Below are 19,651 nucleotides of genomic sequence, written 5' to 3'. Positions count from 1 at the left end.
CCCCCCCCCCCCCCCCCCGCAAGCCTGGAGAGTGCCCTGGGTTCTGGTGCTGGCCCCAAGGTCACACACACAGGTGTGCTGTGTGACCTTGGGCAGCTGGCTTGCCTCTCTGGACCGGATGATGGGGAGAACAAGCCTCGGCCCTGTACCTAGCAGCGCTTGGAGGACGCGCGCCGGCTGGGTCCGCTGGCACCGCGTGGGTGTGGGGCGGTGGGCCACAGACACCCGCTGGGACGCGCGTTTCTCATCGGCTGCGTTTCTGCGTCCCTGGCCACAGCCTTCAACTTCAGAAAGGCCCCGTCCCCTATCCCGCCGGGAAGCCAGGCCCCGCCCCGCATCTCCATCACCGCCCAGAGCAGCACCGACTCCGCCCACGAGAGCTTCGCGGCCGCCGAGGGCCCCGCCCGGCGCTGCAGCTCCGCGGACGGGCTGGACGGCCCGGCCGTGGGCGCGCGCACCCTGGAGCTGGCGCCGGTGCCTCCCCGGGCCAGCCCCAAGCCCCCTACACTCATCATCAAGACCATTCCTGGCAGGGAGGAGCTGCGGAGCCTGGCGCGGCAGCGGAAGTGGCGGCCGTCCATCGGGGTGCAGGTACGGCGGCAGGAGGTGCGGGAGCAAGCTCAGGTGCTGGCCGCGCGGGGATGGGTTGACCTTTCCCTTGGCCTGCTCTGAGCTGCACAGAAGCCCCTGTGCCTGGCCATCGACTGGGCCGTGACAACCAGCCCCAGCCCACTCCCTCGTCGCTTATGGTGGAACCATCACCTCTACTGGTTGCCACGATGCCTCTCACCTCCTGGGTCTCTTCTTGTTGGGGCAGATTGTCTTTGCAGAGTTTGCCCATTGGCTCGGGGCTCGGCCTCTGCTCACTCCTCTGCCTGGGGAGGGCTTGTGTCCCTTGCCTAGCCCGGGCCACTGACTCCCTGCTACCCTGTCGCCAGGTGGAGACTATCTCAGACTCGGACACGGAGAATAGGAGTCGAAGAGAGTTCCACTCCATTGGTGTTCAGGTGGAAGAAGACAAGAGGTAGGTCTGGGTGGGACTATCTCAGGCTTCCTTGGGGGAGAAGAGAAGAGAGGGCTGGAGAGTGCCCTCCTTGGTCCTGTCTGCCTGCTCACGCTCTTTCTGGACCAGGACACTAAGCTTTTCTAATGGGGAGGGGTCGGGGCAGCCACAGAAGTTACCCTCGGAGAGGTCAGCAGGGCAGTCATCAGATCTAAAGTGAGTTCTCCTTGTACCCGTGCCTGTCCCACGTGCTCCGAGGTGACAGGAGTGGTTGGAGGAAGAGGATAGTAGGGAAAGGTAACAAGTAGGTGCTGAGCAGGCCTCCAACAACTGTCCTCTATGGGGGATTGCAGGAGTTTTCCAGTCCCTCGTTATGTCCTGTGGTGTACAAGTGTGTGAGCTCGCAGAGAAACAAATAAACATGAAGATTGCCTCTCAGGGGCCCCTGGCAAATGTAACCCTCCTCCTCACTTGGCTCACACAAGCATTTAACCAGGCGGGGGTACCTATTATATGCCCGAGTCTGCGGTGTACCCAGGATGGTAGAATTACCAACGGCCACTATTCTGGCCATTTCGGTGGCCTCAGAAACAGCACTCCCTTAATTTCCAGCTGAAGAATTAGCATTTCCAGCTCTGGAGACGATCCTGGGAGGAGTCCCTGTGTTGTTGGTTCCCTGTGGGAAGACGTTTGTTTTCTCTAACGACCGTGTGGCGGTGCCACGGTGGCCTATCTGCCCCCTGGGCTGCAATGGCACCAGGCCGGTGGCCCTAAGTAGGGTGGCTGCAAGAGTTCCATGGTCATCTGTGTTGCCCAGGCCATTTGCACTGGAGAAATAAAGCTAGTCCCTCCAACTGTTTCCACCTGCCATTGTTGGGCCTTCCGACCTCCCCTAAAGCTATTTCTGGGAACCCCTGGGAGTACTTTGTGTGCGCCCGCCTGATCTAGTCTTCTTGGAGTGCCTGTGAGCTACACCATTTTTCTCCGTGCACACTCCAGCTCCCGCAGTACCGTGTGCTCCTGAGGCTGTAAATGCTTCCACCACGCGTGATCAATAGCTGCCTTGTTGCCCCGTCACTCCTGAAAGCCACTCTCCTCCAAACTCTTAATATTCCACAAAGATCCCAGAAAAGGAGCACTTTATGGCAAACCCAGTTCACAAGTCCGTGGCCTGAGTTCCTCACTGGTGGGGTAGGAGTCATGGAGTGAGGCAGCTCTGTGTTCAGAACTCTTCCCCCAACTCCAGTGCTGCTCTGTGGACCATAAACCAAACCTACTACCCATACGCACTGCTTTATAAGGCTTCTTGGTCCCTCATCCAGTGAGACCCCGGGGGTCCCCCTATTCTTTCTAATAAGACTGAATCCTGGGAAGAGTGCAGTAGGCATTCTACCGAGATCCTGGCTAAATCAGCAAACTTTCATTCATTCATTCATTCTTCATTCATAAAATACTAATTGAGCATCTTTTATATGACTATTCCTATTAGGTTCAGGGAAACATCAAAGACATGAATCTTGCCCTCATAGAAGTTATGGTCTAGAAGGGAACTGAGGCAATGAATAAATACTCTACGGATAAAAATATGATTACACATTATAGTATAATATGTAATGAGATATTGAAAGATAATGTAGAAAAATATATTTTTTTAAATGTTTATTTATTTTTGAGAGAGACACACACAGAGGACAAGCTGGGAGCAGAGAGAAAGGGAGACACAATCCAAAGCAGGCTCCAGGCTCTGAGCTGTCAGTACAGACCCTGATGCAGGGCTCGAACTCACAAACTGTGAGATCATGACTTTAGTTGAAGTGAGAGACTTAAACAACCAAGCCACCCAGGTGCCCCTGAAAGAAAAAATCTAAGAGAGAAGGGATCTTATTTAGGGTAAGTGGGTGACTCAAGGATTGGCTGGGAATACTCAGGTGGCCATTGCGGGTGGAAGGGTACCAGGAAGAGGGAATAGCATATGTGAAGATGCTTTGTCAGGACAGAGTTTGACATGCATCAAGAACCAAAAGAAGGTTCTAGTGCTGGTGTGGAACCAGATGGGGCAGAGGTAAGGGGGTGGATTGGAGAATAGGTAGGGGCTCGGTCATGGAGAGCACGGGCATGATAAAGAACTGGAATTTAATTATAACTAATGAGTAGCCATTAAAAGGTGAAAGAAGCATGACAGGATCCAATTTATGTTTACAAAAGATCACTAGCTGCTAAGTGGAGAATGAATTTGAGGGAAATAATGGTGAGTATGGGGAGGCTAGTAAGCAGGAATGTTTCCTGATACAGAAGAAAGTGATAGTCTTTTGCATCATGGAGGATCTTTTTTTTTCTATTTTATTTTCTAATTGGGTACTACTAGTGCATGGGAAGTCTATAAAGTTTTAGACATTGACTTTGTATTCAGCAAATTTGCTGCCTTCTCTTATTAGGACTCAGTTTATCTGAAAATCATGATGGATTTTCTATATAGTCTGTCATATCTTCTGTAAATGAGAATATTTCTTTTAAATCTGTATTCTTCTAATTTCTGTTTCTTGCAATAATACATTGCATAAGACTTCTAGCTCACTGTGGAGTGTAGCAATCTTGTCCCATTCCTGACATTAGTGGTTATCTTCTCAAATGCTGCTCACAAGTAAGATGATGTTTGGTTCAGATTTGGGTGGATACTATTCATCACATTAAGGAAATTCCCTTCTATTCCTAGTTGGCTAAGAAGTTTCATTTTTATTTCCTTTTAAATAGAAAATGAGAGTGGAATTTTATTACATGCTTGTTCAGAATCTACTTGGATGATCATAGATTTTCTCCTTTCATCTATAATGTGAATTATATTAATAGATTTTCCATGTTGATCCATCATTTCATTCCTGGGATAAACCCTGCTTGACGCTATTATCAGTTTGGATTAAGTTTTGCTGTAAGTAACAGAACCTCTATCGAATCTTTAAAAAATTTTTTTTAAATGTTTATTTATTTTTTGAGAGTGGGGAGCAGAGAGAGAGGAGGACAGAGAAGATCCAAAGTGGGCTCTGTGCTGACTAGAGAGCTCGATGCAGGGCTCAAACTTGCAAACTGCAAGATCATGACCTGAGCCAAAGTCAGGTGCTTAACCAATGGAACCACTCAGGCGCCCCGAGCCTCATGGTATAAGTGAACTTCTCCTTCACTTAGAAAAAGAAAAGCTTGGGGGTGGATGTGCAGTGTCAGGACCCAGGCTCTTCATGGACCTTGCTGGTCTTGCACTTTGTGCATCACCTCCATCCCAGGAGCTGAAGCTCAAGTTCCAGCTAATCCTGTCTGTATTCTGAGAGGTGCCAAGGAGGGAGAGAGGAGGGACACAGTCCTTCCTTGTAAAAAAGACTTTCTGAAAATTACACACGATATACTCAACTACATCACATTTGCTAAAACCTCATTGTATGGTGGCATCTAGCTGCAAGGGAGGCTGTGACATGTAGTCCTAGTTGGGAAGCAATGTACAGCAAGCAGGCACATAGCTGAAAATCAGAGACAAAGAAAATGAAAATCAGACATGAGAAGAATGGACATATGGAACTTTAGTGGCTTTTGTCACAGTCTTGCTGTATTTTTTAAATATACATTACTGGATTTTTGAATAGCTATTACTTTAAGATTTTTTGTTTGTTTTTCAGAGAGATAGAGAGAGAGAGACAGAGAGAGAGCGAGAGAGAGAGAGAGAGCAAGTGGGGGAGGGGCAGAGAGAGGGACAGAGGATCTGAAGTGGACTCTGTACAGACAGCAGTGAGCATGATGTGGAGCTCGAACTCATGAATCATGAGATCATGACCTGAGCTCAAGTTGGACGCTCAACTGACTCAGCCACCCAGGTGCCACCACTAATAAGTGATATTAGATGACGATTTTGTTTTATTATTGTTATTCAGTTCAGGCATTTAGGTTATGCTGGAGTCCTAAAATGAGTTTGGTAGCCTTATCTGTGTCTCTGTTCTTTGGAACAATTTGTGTAATGTAGGAATTATCTATTCCTTAAAGTTTTGGTAAAGGATGCCTATAGAACTATCTAGGGCTGATACCTTTTGGGGATAGGAGAAACTTTTTGAACTTCAGCTTTAGTTTCTTTCATGGCTATTGACCTATTCAGGATTTCTTTTTCTTCTTGAGTCAATTTTGGTGACTCTATTTTTCTAAGAAATGGCCATTGTACAAAAAAGAGACTTTAAAATTTTTTTTTAATGGGCACCCTCCTACACTATTGGTGGGAATGTAAACTGGTGCAGCCCCTCTGGAAAACAGTGTAGAGGTTCCTCAAAAAATTAACAGTAGAACTCCCCTATGACCCAGCAATAACACTGCTGGGAATTTACCCAAGGGACACAGGAGTGCTGATGCATAGGGGCACATGTACCCCAATGTTCATAGCAGCACTCTCAACAATAGCCAAAACATGGAAAGAGCCCAAGTGTCCATCAATGGATGAATGGATCAAGAAGATGTGGTTTATCTATACGATGGAATACTCCATGGCAATGAGAAACAATGAAATCTGGCCATGTGTAGCAACATGGATGGACCTTGAGGGTGTTATGCTGAGTGAAATAAGCCAGGCAGATAAGGACAAATATCATATGTTTGCACGTATAGGATGATTAGGAGGAACTTAATGGAGGACCATGGGGGAGAAGAAGGGGGGAAATAGTGGGGGAGAGGGAGAGAGGCAAACCATGAGAGACTCTTGAATGCTGAGAACAAACTGAGGACTGATGGATGTGGGGGGGAGGGGGGAGATGGGCATGGAGGAGGGCACTTGTGGGGATGAGCACTGGGTATTATATGGAAACCAACTTGACAATAAACTATTTGTAAAAAAAATTTTTTTTGGCACAAATATTCTTTGTCATAGCATTATAATTTTGTAAGTTTTTATTGTATCTGTAGCTTATGCTCCTTCTTTTCATTGTTAATACCATATATGTATGTCCGATCTCTATTTCCTGATCAATGTTGTTTGAGTTCTGTATATTTTATCATTTTAATATATTTTTAAAGTTATATATATTTTTAGAAGTTACTTATTCATTTTGTAAAGTTTATTTATTTATTTCTGAGAGGGGTGAGGGGCAGAAAGAGAGGAAGAGAGAGAGAATCCTGAGCACAATGTGGGGCTCAAACTCACAAACCAGGAGACCATGACCTGAGCTGAAACCAAGAGCCAGACACTTAACCAGATGAGTCACCCAGGTGCCTTTAAAGTTCTATTTTATCAGTCTTGAAGAAAACTAGCTTTTGGGTTTGGTTAGCATCTCTATTGTTTCTTTTATCTTTAATGTTTCCTTTTTAGATTTTTTTAACTTTTTTGTTATTATTTTTCTTTCTCCTACCTTCTGTGTGTTTTTTTATAGCTTCCTGAACACTATTTCTTATTTTCTAACATGGGTTTTTAAGGCTATAAATTTTCCTTTTAACTATACTGCTATAACTGCACCTCATAAGGTTTGAGATGCAGCATTTTTATTGTTCAATTCTAAATAGTTTGTAACTTTTATCATAATTTCCTTTTTCACCCATGAATTATTTAGAAGGTTTTTTTTGTTTTGTTTTCTTTTAGTTTCCAAATTGTTTTGTGGGGAGGGGGTGGGGAGCTACCTTTTCACTAATGATTTCTAAATTTGCTGCATGTGGTAATACTATGCATTCTGTGTGATATTTTTTATTCCTTAAAATTTGTTGAGGCTTCCTCTGTCATATATGCATTTATTATATAGTTGGTCAGACTTCTAAATTACGTTTTTCAAATGTTTATCTTGGATTTTTGTTAGGATTTTTTAACCAGTTCTGAAGGAGTTGTATTATTTATTTATAGTTTATTGTCAAGTTGGTTTCCATATAACACCCAGTGCTCATCCCAACAAGTGCCTTCCTCCATGCCCATCACCCCCCTTCCCCTCTCCCCCACCCCCATCAGCCCTCAGTTTGTTCTCAGTATTTAAGAGTCTCTTATGGTTTGCCTCCCTCCCTCTCCTTAACTATTTTTTTGAGAGAATTGTATTAAAAACTCACTCATGAGTTGTCTCACCATGATTGTGGATGTGTCATTTTCCCTGGTACATTTATTAATGTTTTCTTCAGTTTGAGAGTGCTGTTTAGAAGTATTCAGGCTTATGATTGTTATGTGTTCTTGGTAGGTTGGCCCTTTTACATTAAATAGGCTGGTTTTCATCCTTACTATTGTTTTCATTCTTATTAATCCTTACTAATGTTTTTTGCGTCAAAGTCTGTTTTGCCTGATGTTATCATTATGGTTGTTTTCTTTTGGTTAATTTTCCAAAATCTTTTCTTCCATTCTTTGATTTCCAACCTCCCTATATCCTTGAGGTTTTTTTTTTTTTTTTAACGTTTTTGTTTATTATTGAGAGACAGAGAGAGACATAGCATGAGCATGGGCAGGGCAGGGCAGAGAGAGGGGGAGACACAGAATCTGAAGGAGGCTCCAGGCTCTGAGCTGTCAGCACAGAGCCCAACGCGAGGCTCAGACTCACAAACTGTGAGATCATGACCTGAGCCCAAGTAGGACAGTTAACCAACTGAGCCACCCAGGGGCCCCTATATCCTTGTGTTTTAGATCTGTTGCTTGTAAGCAGTGTGGGGCTAAACTTTAGTAGACATATTTNGTGCAAACATATGATATTTGTCCTTCTCTGCCTGACTTATTTCGCTCAGCATAACACCCTCAAGCTCCATCCATGCCCCTTTTCTTTTTTAAAGTAAGCTCTATGCCCAACATGGGGCTTTAACTCACGACCCTGAGATCAAGAGTCCCATGCTTTACTGACTGAGTCAGCCAACGCCCTGTCATGCTTTTTCTTTGCTTTCCTCCTCTCCTACTTTTCTGCCTTCTATTAAACTGATCACATTTACTTGATTTCTCTTTTTCCTTCTACTGATTTGGAAGTTTACATTTTAGTAGTGACTTTCCTCAAATTTTTAGCAAGTATACTTAATTTCATATTTTTCAAATAAAGTCTAAAATTAGTGAGTATTTCTACCCTTCATGGGCAAATACCAAGAAGCTTGGAACACCTTAATTACCTTCTTAACTCCCTCTTCCTGTCATCCATGTTGTTTTTGTCTAGTATTTTGACTATACCTCCTTGAAAAAAAAACTCTGCTAAATCAGTTGTTCTTCTATCTTTAGTGGTCTAATAGTTTAGATTTACAAGCATATTTTATAACAACTTATGTGTTCACTATTACTTGTTACTGCCCACTCCTTCCTCCTGGGTTCAGTGTTTTCTATGCTGAAGTACTGCTTGAGCTTGGGACCAGTTTTAGATCCATGTTTCTGCTTGGGGTTTTTGTATTTCAGTGATAGCACTCACTGGAGCTCACACCCACACACAAAACAGATTTCCAGGCCACATTCCTGGAGCATGACCTGCGTTTTCTAGTCCATGTTTGTAAGTAAAACAAAAACAAACAAACAAACAAAAAAACCAACCCTTCGTGGCTTCTGGCTTTGTGCACGGGGTCTCCTTCCAGGTCCCAGGATGCACAGGTTTGGGGGCTTTCCTCTCTTCCTCCCTGGGCATCACCATCTAGCCTCTAGCATATGTCTGGCCCACTATTCCTGTGGCTCACTTGGCTTAGATTCCCTCTCACTTCTTGGGTTTTGAATTCCCTTTTTGTCTCTAGTACCTGATGATTTCTCACTTTCTATTTTCAAGCTTGGCACTATAGCAGAAACACCGTTTGACTTTATTTTATCCAGCATTTCTATGTATTTCGGGGTGCGTGTGAGTGGGAGCTTTTCAAGTTAGTTCAGTCCACCGTATTGATCAGTTGCCTGGACTAGGCTGACAGCAGCAGATACAGAGAGACGCGGACCAATTTGAGATGCGTTTTGGAGTGAAGTCATGGAAGGGCAGGGACAAGCTGAGGGGAGGTGTTTCTTGCTCTTGTGTGGGTATTTGTGAGATCTTGGCGGGGTGAGCTGGGGAGGGGGAGACGGTGTGGGATAGATGTCTAAAGGACCGAAGTGCCTGGGGCAGGTGATCATGCTGGGAATCCAAGGGGGTGACAGGTGGGGAGAGAAGAAATCTGGCACATCTCTCTGGCCAGGCTCCCTTGCTTGTCTGCTGCAGGCATCCTTAGTTATCCACCTGCACTGTCCTTTCTGTCCCTTATGTCCCTGGCACTTTAAGTCTGACTTACCACACACCATGCCCCAAATGGTACATAAAAGTGAGCCATGACTACCAGCCGCCTTTCCGGGCAGACATCCAGGAACCCCCCCCCCTGCGCCGCCCCATTTTCTTGGACTCTCTCGTCCTTACTTCTGTCTCACTGGTCCCAGTATATCTGTTGTCTCTCTCTGCATGTTGGTTTTAGAAATTGCCAGCAAGGAAAGGTCTCTCCTCTTCTGCCTTTCAGTGTGTTCCCTGCCAACCTGTTGGGTGAAGAGTTCAGACTTATTGCCCCTTAGACCTGTTGGTGGTGGGTTTTTCCAGTTGCCCATCATCAGCGGTGACTTGGCTTAGAACTATACCGGGACGGGTGGGTGTGGGTGCTTCTTCAGTTCCATCTCCGCTGCACCCCCACCCAAGATTCATTTGTCCACAGATATTTATTAGACCCCTATTATTTGTCACGTACTGTGCTGGGCACTGAGGATACAAAGGTAAGTGGAACCAGACAGCCCCTGCCCTGTGAAGCATCCTGCTGTGTTAATCTAAGACGCTCATAAATGATGTAGAAGTACAGCTGTGGTGGTGCCATAGAGAAGTATGTGCACAGTGAGAGTGTATTGTAGAGGGCTTTGACCTAGTCAGGGGTTTGGCGTGGCTTCCCTGAGGAAGTGACGTTTGGGCAGAGATCTCAGTGAATGCTTAACACAATTTAACTAGGTGAAAGTGGGAGGTAGGAGTGTTCTAGGCAGAAGGAACAGCATGTGCTAAGGCCCTGTGGTGGGAGGGAGCATACTTAAGAAACAGTTACCAGCGCTGTTTTAGGGCATCCTACAGCACCTGTCTACCCAGACCCAGCATACTCTGGGCCAGGACAAAAGAATGCATCGGGGGTGGCTCAGTTGGTTAAGTGTCCAACTTCAGCTCAGGTCATGATCTCATGGTTCATGAGTTTGAGCCCCATGATGGGCTCGCTGCTGTCAGCGCACAGAGCCCTATTCAAATCCTTTGGCCTCTTCTCTCTCTGCCCCTCCCCTACTCATGCTCTGTCTCAAAAGTAAAAATAAACATAAAACAAAAACGATGTATCACTTGACCTTGCTAAATATTAGAAGACTGTTCCCGGGGCCCTTTTTTTTTTTTTTTTAAATATTTTTATTTATTTCTAGGAGAGAGAGAGAGACAGCATGAGCAGGGGAGGGTCAGAGAGAGAGGGAGATACAGACTCTGAAATAGGCTCCAGGCTCTGAGCTGGCAGTCAGCACAGGGCCCGACGCGGGGCTCGAACCCACGAACCGCGAGATCATGACCTAAGCGAAAGTCGGACGCTTAACCGACTAAGCCACCCAGGCGCCCCTCCCGGGGCCCTTTAAGGACATAGAAACCATATGATTTTTGCTTCAAACTCTAACAATGGGAATCCCCTCATATCTTTTACCAATAGATCCTTCCTATTAAGAGCTTATCTTAAATTCCAGATTTAGCAAAAACAAAACAAAATAAACAAACAAAAAAAACCCCAACAACACCAGAATGCTCCTTTAAATCTGATTGTCAGATAAACAATTAAGTTTTAGTATAAGCAGTTCCCCCAAAGTGCGTGAGATATACTAAAAAATTACCTGTTATTTATCTGAAATTCAAATTCAACAGGGACTCCTGTATCTTATCTAACAACCCTACTTATAACCAGTTGTGCCCAAACAGGGCCACCTGGAGAACTCTGGAGGAAGGCCGCCCCCTCCCCACCCCCACTTCCTTAGCATCATGGTAATTTCTGGCTTTGGGCCCTTGGGACTGGCATGTACTGAAAGAATAGAAGCCCCTTGAGCCCTGGGAAGGAAGCTTCCATCCTCATGAATTTGTACTTGCAGAACAGTCATGTAAAAGCAACGCACTGCTGACTGACCACAGGCCCTGGATGTGGATACACACAGACTCTATTCCTCAGTCTTCAACTGCTCTTCTTAATCTCCCACCTGGGTGTTACTGTCACAGCCTTCAGCCTGGGGTGGTGGACTCAGGGCCCCTGATCGATGATACGTGTAAGCCCTTAGTTGCTTTCTCAGAGAGGGGGCTAGTACAATGGGTGTACCTTGCTGAAATGTCACTGTCCTTCCCCCCTCCCTGCCCAGGTCCCTCCTCACATCCCCGCCAGCCTGCTGCCAAATACTCCTGGCAAAACCTCTTGACAACTCCTGAATGCGGAGCACTCCTTGGACGCTGTGTCTCTGGGGATAAACCAGTTTCTTCCCAGAGCCCTTTGTGTTATCCCTTAGAGAATCACAGTAGAAATGTCTCCCTGAAGTAACCATGTAACAACTTCTAGAATCATCAGGAATGTGATCATTGTCACCCCAAAGAGCTCGAGGCGGGAGGCTTCCTCAACCTTGTTAAAAAAGCTTGGGGAGAAAATATTGTGACAGGCATTGTTAAGAATTAGTGATGATTCACAACTGAAGCCAGTTTCTATCCTGTGTTTACAGCTATTGGTGAGACCACAGCAAATAGTGCCAAGTGCAGAATTAAATAGGGACAGAAGCCCTGGACTGAAAATTCATCTATTAGACTTAGGATTAGGTTTGGCAGTAAGTTCCAGAAAACCCCCAGTATGACAGAAGTTTATTTCTCTCTTGCTTGGAAGAAGTGTAGAGAGAAATTAGGGTGAGAACTGGTAGGTGCTGTGCAGTGTCAGGTCCCAGGCTTCTTCCGACTCATTACTTCTCCATCCTTAGCACTTCCATCTCATATTCCCAGATGGCTGCTTGAGTCCAGCCATCACAGCTGCATTCCAGTCAGTAGGGAGGAGCAAGGAACAAAGAAGGGCACATTTCCCTTTTAAGAACATTTCCTGGAAGTTGCACATACCCCTTCTGCTTATATCCTGAGCTAAACCTTAGCTATATGGCTCTCCCTGCTGCAAGGGAGACTGGTACGAGAACCGTTATTCAAAGTGGCCATGTGTCTAGACGAAAATTGTGGGATTCTATTACTAAGGAAGAAAGGGATAATGGATATTGGGGGATGATTAGTGGTCTCTACCATCCTTCCTTCCCACCAACCAACCCACCCACTCACCCATCCACCAACCAACCGACCGACCGACCAGCCAACCATTCAGCCAACGTTTATGTGAGGAATGGCTCTATTTATAAGGGAGACAGAAATGCAAATAACTAACTATAATTCGATGTGCTTTGGAGTATAAAAGAGGTTTTATTCAGAATGCTGTGTGAGAACAGATGGAAGTGATCAGCAGCAATCACAATAATTAATAACTACAATCCCTCACTGGGTTCTCAGTGCTACATTCACATTATTGTATTTGTCCAGCCCCCTTTCTTTTCAGTGAGAGCTACAAACGTCCCTGCCTCTCCATACAATAGCTAACACTTACAATGGGTAGGCCAGGTGCTGTTCTAAGTTTGTTACATGTTATCTCATGAGAAATCCTGTGATCGTCCTCATTGGTAGATGAGGAAACTGAGGCACAAGGCACAGGGCTGAGTTTTTGGATCCAGGCAGTCTGGCCTCAGGCTGTTTGTGCTTAGCCACTTTGCTGGGCTGCCTCCCCCTTAAGCTGCTCATTCACATTTCTTCCCCCACCCCTTACCCTCAAATCTCCAGCAGACAACCTCCCCACTCACTTCATTGTAATGATAGGGATCATCTGGTGGGACCTCTCTCCACTTCCCGACGACCTCCACCTGACCTCCACCTACTCGCATCCCTTCCTTCCTCTGCCCTGAGTCCTGCCTGAGGTTAGGGCACTCAGCTTCCTGATTATTATTATTATTTTTAATGTTTTTATTCATTTCTAGGAGACAGAGAGGGAGACAGCGTGAGCAGGGGAGGGTCAGAGAGAGAGGGAGTCACAGACTCTGAAACAGGCTCCAGGCTCTGATTAAAGCTGCTCCTCTCCCGCAGTCCTGGGGAGGCAGTGAGTGTATTGTTGTAAGAGCTGGTCTTCACAGCCAGACTGGACTAAAGTGAAAACTGCCTGATCTTTAAAAAGAATTTTTTTTAATCTTTACTTATTTTTGAGAGAGAGCTAGAGAGAGACAGAGCATGAGTGCGGGGAGGGGCAGAGAGAGAGGGAGACACAGAATCCGAAGCAGGCTCCAGGCTCTGAGCTGTCAGCACAGAGCCCAGCGCGGGCCTTGAACTTACGAACTGCAAGATCATGCCCTGAGCCAAAGCTGGATGCTTAACTGACTGAGCCACCCAGGTGCCCTGATAACTGCCTGATCTTAAGAGGCCACTTGTCCTCTTTAAGCCTCAGTGTTCTCATCTGTAAGTAGGGATGATACTGACACTCATCATGAGACTGAGGATTTAGCATGTTTTTATGCAAAATGCTAAGTCTGGCACTTACTAAGTGTTCAAAGGACCTTAGTTATTATTTATCCCCCTTACGTTTGGTCCTTTGACTACTGCCTCTTTCCTCTCCAATCAGTTTTTCTTTATAGGTTGTGTTAGTTTCCTATTGTTGCTGTAATCAATTGTCACAGATTTAGCAGCATCAAATAATACATTAAAATATTTTAAAAGTATTTACTTATTTTGAGAGAGAGAGAGAGAGCAAGTGAGCATGCAAGTAGGAGGAAGGGGCAGAGAGAGAGGGTGACAGAGAATCCCAAGCAGGCTTCTCGCTGTCAGTGCAGAGCCCAACGCAGGGCTCAAACTCATGAATCATGAGATTGTGACCTGAACTGAGATCAAGAGTCGGACGCTTAACTAACTGAGCCACCCAGGTGCCCCAGTACATTTTTATTATGTTACATTTCTAGGGGTCAGAAGCCTGAACTGTGTTTCACTGGGTAAAATCAAGGCATTGGCAGGACTGATGAAGAAACTCTTCTGTCACTATTTCCTGGTTTGTGGTTATCCACATCTCTTGCCTTGTAGCCCCCTTCTGTCTTCAGAGCCACAGTGGCAGGCTGGGTCCCCACATCACGTCACTCCCGCCTTGATCATGTCATCCCATCTCCTTTGATTCTGACATTCTTGTCTCCCTCTTTCACTTGCATGGACCTTTGTGATTAAGCTGGACACCTGTATAGTCCAGACTCTTCTCCTCATCTCAGAATTCTTAATATAACCGTATCTGCAAAGTCCCTTTTGGCACAGAAGGTGACCTATTCAGAGGTTCCAGGAGCTTGGATGTGGACCCGTTTGGCCATTATTCTGCTTCCCCCATAGGTTCTCTCCTCTTCAGATACGGCATGGGAGAACCATCCTAAACAAAAGATCCTTCTGTTCCCCTCCCCCCAGCTTTATTGAGATACAACGGACAAATAGCCAAAATATCCCTCTCTTAAAGGATTTCCTCCTTTTTCAGCCAACCTTTTGGAAAGAACTGCCTTGCCTAGTTTTCTCCACCTGACAACCTCCTGCCATCTGCACCAGCCCCCATACTCCACCAAACTGACTCTTGCCCTGATCGCCAGAGGCTTCCATGTTGCCAAATCAATGGACACCTTTAATTCTCAACTGGCTGTATTTTCCATGTCAGTTGCTAATTCCTTCTTGAGACCCTTCTGTCTCCTCTCGGCCTTTAGGTGACTTTCCCCTGGTTTTCTTCCTCCTCCTCGCTGGCTTAGATGCCTCTGGGCCTACACTGTTTCCATCCACCCCTGACATGTCCATGTTCCCCAGAGCTTTGCATCTCTGTTCCATTGCTCTTTTCTTAGATGGTCATGTTCCACACTGCTGGTTTGATTCTCTATTTTTATTTTTAATTTTAAAAAAAGATTTTATTCTTTTTCTTAAGTGTTTATTCATTTTTTTGAGAGAGACATAGAGTGTGAGTTGGGGATGGAGCAGAGAGAGAGGGAGACACAGAGTGTGAAGCAGGCTCCAGGCTCTGAGCTGTCAGCACAGAGCCTGACACAGGGCTCAAACTCATGAACCGCAAGATCATGGCCTGAGCCGAAGTCGGACGCTTAACCGACAGCCCCTCAGGCGCCCCTAAAATATTTTATTCTGTTTTTTTTCATATTTTTATTTATTTCTAGGAGAGACAGAGACAGCGTGAGCAGGGGAGGGTCAGAGAGAGCGGGAGACACAGACTCCGAAATAGGCTCCAGGCTCTGAGCTGGCAGTCAGCACAGAGCCCGACGTGGGGCTCGAACCCACGAACCGCGAGATCATGACCTAAGTGAAAGTCGGACGCTTAACCGACTAAGTCACCCAGGCGCCCCTAAAAGATTTTATTCTTAAGTCATCTCTACATCCAACATGGGCCTTGGATCTACCCCAGATCAAGAGCCACACGCTTCATTGACTGAGCCAGCCAGGCGCTCTACACTGCTGATTTTAAATACCACTTGTACAAGGATGACTGACTCCTGCTGAAACTGCCACTTTCTGGCCCCCTGCTGGGAATATTGGGAAATACTGTGCTTCTAGTAATCCTATAAGCTTTTTAACTTTTTTGGTCTTCCTTGAGGTAGACATGGTGAAGAGGCCTCACTGAGGTAGCCTGGGGCACTTATGTTCCAGACCGTGTGGCCTGTTTCCATTAAGTCAGAATGTGATCTTCTCAGGATCCCCTCAGAGGTGAAAGGCAGCACACCAGTGGTTTCATGAGGGTACCAAGGAGGCAAACAGGGAAAGCCCCACCTTTACCTTTGTGGTTTCCTGAAGGAGCCAAAGGCCAACGGGAGCTTGGAGGCACAGAAATATTCAAGATGGAGCCAAAGTGCTTCCCAACAGTTCAATTAGACACACAAGACTCTTGCCTGAAACAGAGAACAATTTTAACTGAACCAGGGGTGGGGGTTGGGGGCTGTCTTCAAATGCAGGAAGGCTGCTGAGGATGGTCTTGGGGGCAATCGGGAGGCTCACAGAGGAAGAGATGACTTGAGTAGGGAGTGGACAGGGCGGGATGGAGGAGGAGGGGGAGGGAGACCATTTCAGAAAGGCTTAGAGTTAGGGCCAGCATAACCTACTTGGAGAACAAGGAGAATGCAGGGGGCGGTGAGGTTGGAGATGAGAACTGCTTCCAGACTGGATGCCAGCACTGGGGAAATGCCAGCAGAGGGAACTTGAACTTCATGTTGTTGGCAATGGGGAGCTATGGAAGAGTTTTGGGCATGGGAATGAGCTGGGCAGAGGTCAGCTTTAGGAAGACTGATCCAGTCCCCTGAGTGGTTTGGTGAGGGAATGTTGGGCCTCTGATCTGAATATATACGCAAGGTATAATTTTTGAGAGAGCAAGTACCTTGGTGATTATTGGTCCATTCCTATCATTTTATATAGGATGTATGTGTGCATGTATGCTTATGTATAATCATATATATTGTATGATATGTTTTACCCACACACTAGATGGAGGGTGAGTAACTTTCCAAAGGCACACAGCAACATAGCCAGCATTAGAACTCAGATCTGATTCCTCATCTAGTGCTTTCCTTTGGTGCTGTGCTGAGTGGAGATGGAAGTGTCTTAAAAAGAGGCTGGTCCAGTATCAAGGCAGAGAGTAACAGGAACCTTGACCGGGGCAGGACAGGGCAGATGCCAGGGTGAAGACCATGTGGGAGGCAGTACGGATATGTTCTTGCTTTCTCTGTCTCTCTGGGTGGGGGTTGGGACATAGGGCTTGTTGGAGACTGCACATGAGTGCATCTCTCTTTCCTGGGTCCTGCAGCATCCTTCTGGGCCTGGTTTCTATGGCAACAGGCTCCCAGCAGGCAGCCTGCCAGCTGGAGGGAAGCAGGCAGGCAAGGCAGGCAGGGAGAGGAGGCCTGGGCAGCAAGAGGAAGGCTGAAGTTGTGGGGGTTGGAGGAGACTCCTGGGAAGCTTGGGGGGTCTCTAGACCTGGCCCCCAAGTCCCTCCTTCTTCAGACCATAATGGGGTGGAGGTAGCTTAGGTCACATAGATTTTTCTTTTTTGGTCTTGAAATTTCCAGACGTCAAACTTCTGTTCACCTCTCCCTACCACCCCCACATCTCCCGACACCCACTTCTGCAAGCATTGTCTGACCCCAGCTCCATACACTTCAGAGGCCGCTGACTTCTTCATAGGAATGAACTCTGAACTGAGGGGGGTGAAACAGAACAAGGCCAACTGACTTTCTGTTCTGCAGAGGATTTGCATATTAACTCAAAGACAAGAAATTTCCAGGCCCTATGTCATTCCTGCCAACAACTTAATTCAACTCCACTGGCACTGGCTGGCTGCGTCTGGCCAGGCTCTGGGCTGAGCCGTGGGGCTCCCTAGAGAAGTCCTTTCAGCTGCAGGCTCCCCCCACCGTCCGGCCACACCAAGGCAGTGCTTCCTGATGTTCTAGCAGCTGGTGTGCTGGGAAGTGCTTGGGCTGTGGAGCCAGCAGCTCTGGGTCAGAATCCTGGCTCAGCTGCTTTGTAGCTGGGTGACCAATGACCTCTCTGGGCCTTAGTGTACTCGTTTCTGAAGGACTGAAGACAAACCCGTGTAGTTGGTATCAACTAGCAAAGGCATACTGTTTGTCAAAATGCTGAAATACTTCTGTGTTTATGGGTAAAGAGCTGCCCCCCAGGCCCCTCTCGCCCCACAGTCCAACTTCTGCAAGGCCATGTTCTCAGCCCTTTGGGTGTGTCCATCCTGATTGCATCTTTTCTGCCCAGTGAGTACAGATTGTTAAATATTCTGAATACCACCCCTGTCCAGGGCAGTGCAACAGGAATTCTGTACCACCTGCAAGGACTGGCATAGTTCAAGGTCGTGGATTAGCACCCATCACATTGTAGGTTTCTTTTCTTGCTTCCTTTTCCTTTGGGCCTGGGGTGGGGGTGAGGATGGCGATGCGACTGGGCAGGGGCAGGGATGACAGCCACGTCTCTCACCAGGCGGGCAAGGTTCAAGCGCTCCAACAGTGTGACGGCGGGTGTGCAGGCAGACCTGGAGCTGGAGGGCCTGGCCGGCCTGGCCACAGTGGCCACAGAAGACAAGGCCCTGCAGTTCGGACGCTCCTTCCAGAGGCACGCTTCTGAGCCCCAGCCCGGGCCCCGGGCCCCCACCTACTCAGTCTTCCGCACAGTCCACACGCAGGGCCAGTGGGCCTACCGCGAGGGCTACCCACTGCCGTATGAGCCGCCGGCCACCGATGGGTCGCCAGGCCCTGCCCCTGCCCCCACCCCCGGCCCCGGGTCCAGCCGTCGTGACTCCTGGATGGAGCGCGGCTCACGTAGCCTCCCCGACTCAGGCCGCACGTCCCCCTGCCCGCGGGACGGTGAGTGGTTCATCAAGATGCTGAGGGCGGAGGTGGAGAAGCTGGAGCACTGGTGCCAGCAGATGGAGCGCGAGGCGGAGGACTATGAGCTGCCGGAGGAGAGTGAGTGGGGTCCCTGCGCGTGCAAAGGGATCATGGCTGGGGGTGGGCAGAGAGCAGTGGAACAGGGGAGCCCTCTGGTTGGGCTTGAGTGTGCCACAGCGAGGACCTGGACCTCCGTAGGTCTCCCCGAGGTAGCATGGCCTGCTGGGAAGGAAGTGGGGAGCAGCTTCAGAGGCCGAGGTCGAGGTCAGACAGGGAAAGTGACCAGGTGAAAGGGCTGGGCCTCTTAGGAGATGGCTGCCAGTCCAAGTCACCCAGTACATGGGGATCAAGGGGATGCTGTTCCCATCTGGGCTGATGTGGGAGTCCACATCTGATCCAGGAAGTGGGACCATACTTTGAGGCAGAGGGCAAGGCAGTGCATAATGTTAGATCACTGTCTGAGGCCTAGGTGAAGGAGACACAGCCCTGGACTGAGGGAGGCCATGGCCTTTCCCTGCAAATCCATCTGAGGGGAGACACAGTCATACGTCAGAATGTATGGGATAGTGACTAAGAAGACAAGAGTCATGCACAGGAAATTTTCCATAATTCTTAATGAGCCAAGGAGTCCTATACTGATGAGGGACAAGATTCTGCTAGTGGCTAGTCATTGAGCCAGTGCTTGGGAAAGCCTGAAGGGCCAGGTTGGGGTTGGTTTCCATCCGTTCCATGATAAGGGAGGATATGGGAGGGAAGAGAGACACAGGAAGATAGGTGCTTAAGAAATGGAGGTTGTATGAGGGAAGAAACACTGGTGTCTGAGAACACAGGTGTCCTGGTGAAGTGGGGTAGGAGCCGCTTGTTAGGAACTAGAGGATAGGATGGGGAGGGGACTGGGGGAGACAGAGAGTTCCAGATAAGGGAAGGTTGAGTCATTCAGGGCAGACATCTTGGAGGCTGGGAAAGGAGAGACATCCGGCCCTTCCCTGAATCTCCTTCTGCTCTCCAGTCCTGGAGAAGATCCGCAGTGCCGTGGGCAGTACACAACTTCTTCTGTCCCAGAAAGTTCAGCAGTTCTTCCGGCTGTGTCAGCAAAGCATGGTGAGTGCCCATGGGCTGGAGCCCGCCAGGTGTGCGTAGGCCTGGAGGTGAGACCAGGTGTTAGTGCCCAACAGGGAGAGAGGCCTGGGCTCTTTCTTGTCTCCGGGTCTCTCCCGACACCCCCCCCCCCCCAGGGT

At 47.7% G+C, this 19,651-nt stretch overlaps 1 protein-coding gene across 1 annotated transcript in view; it reads left to right on the top strand.

Annotated features, from left to right (window-relative positions):
• DLGAP3 (DLG associated protein 3) overlaps positions 1 to 19,651 on the top strand; it is a 46,587-nt gene that overhangs the window by 19,983 nt on the left and 6,953 nt on the right. Inside the window, 4 exon segments of the mRNA XM_077753185.1 lie at positions 278 to 591; positions 939 to 1,024; positions 18,007 to 18,491; positions 19,423 to 19,514. Coding sequence (XP_077609311.1) covers positions 278 to 591; positions 939 to 1,024; positions 18,007 to 18,491; positions 19,423 to 19,514 — 977 coding nt within the window.

The sequence above is a fragment of the Crocuta crocuta genome, unplaced genomic scaffold, assembly GCF_008692635.1.
Source record: "Crocuta crocuta isolate KB4526 unplaced genomic scaffold, BGI_CrCroc_1.0 scaffold303, whole genome shotgun sequence".
NCBI lineage: Eukaryota > Metazoa > Chordata > Mammalia > Carnivora > Hyaenidae > Crocuta > Crocuta crocuta.
The sequence above is the reverse complement of the archived record's forward strand: the minus strand, read 5'-3'. Positions and strand labels throughout refer to the sequence as shown.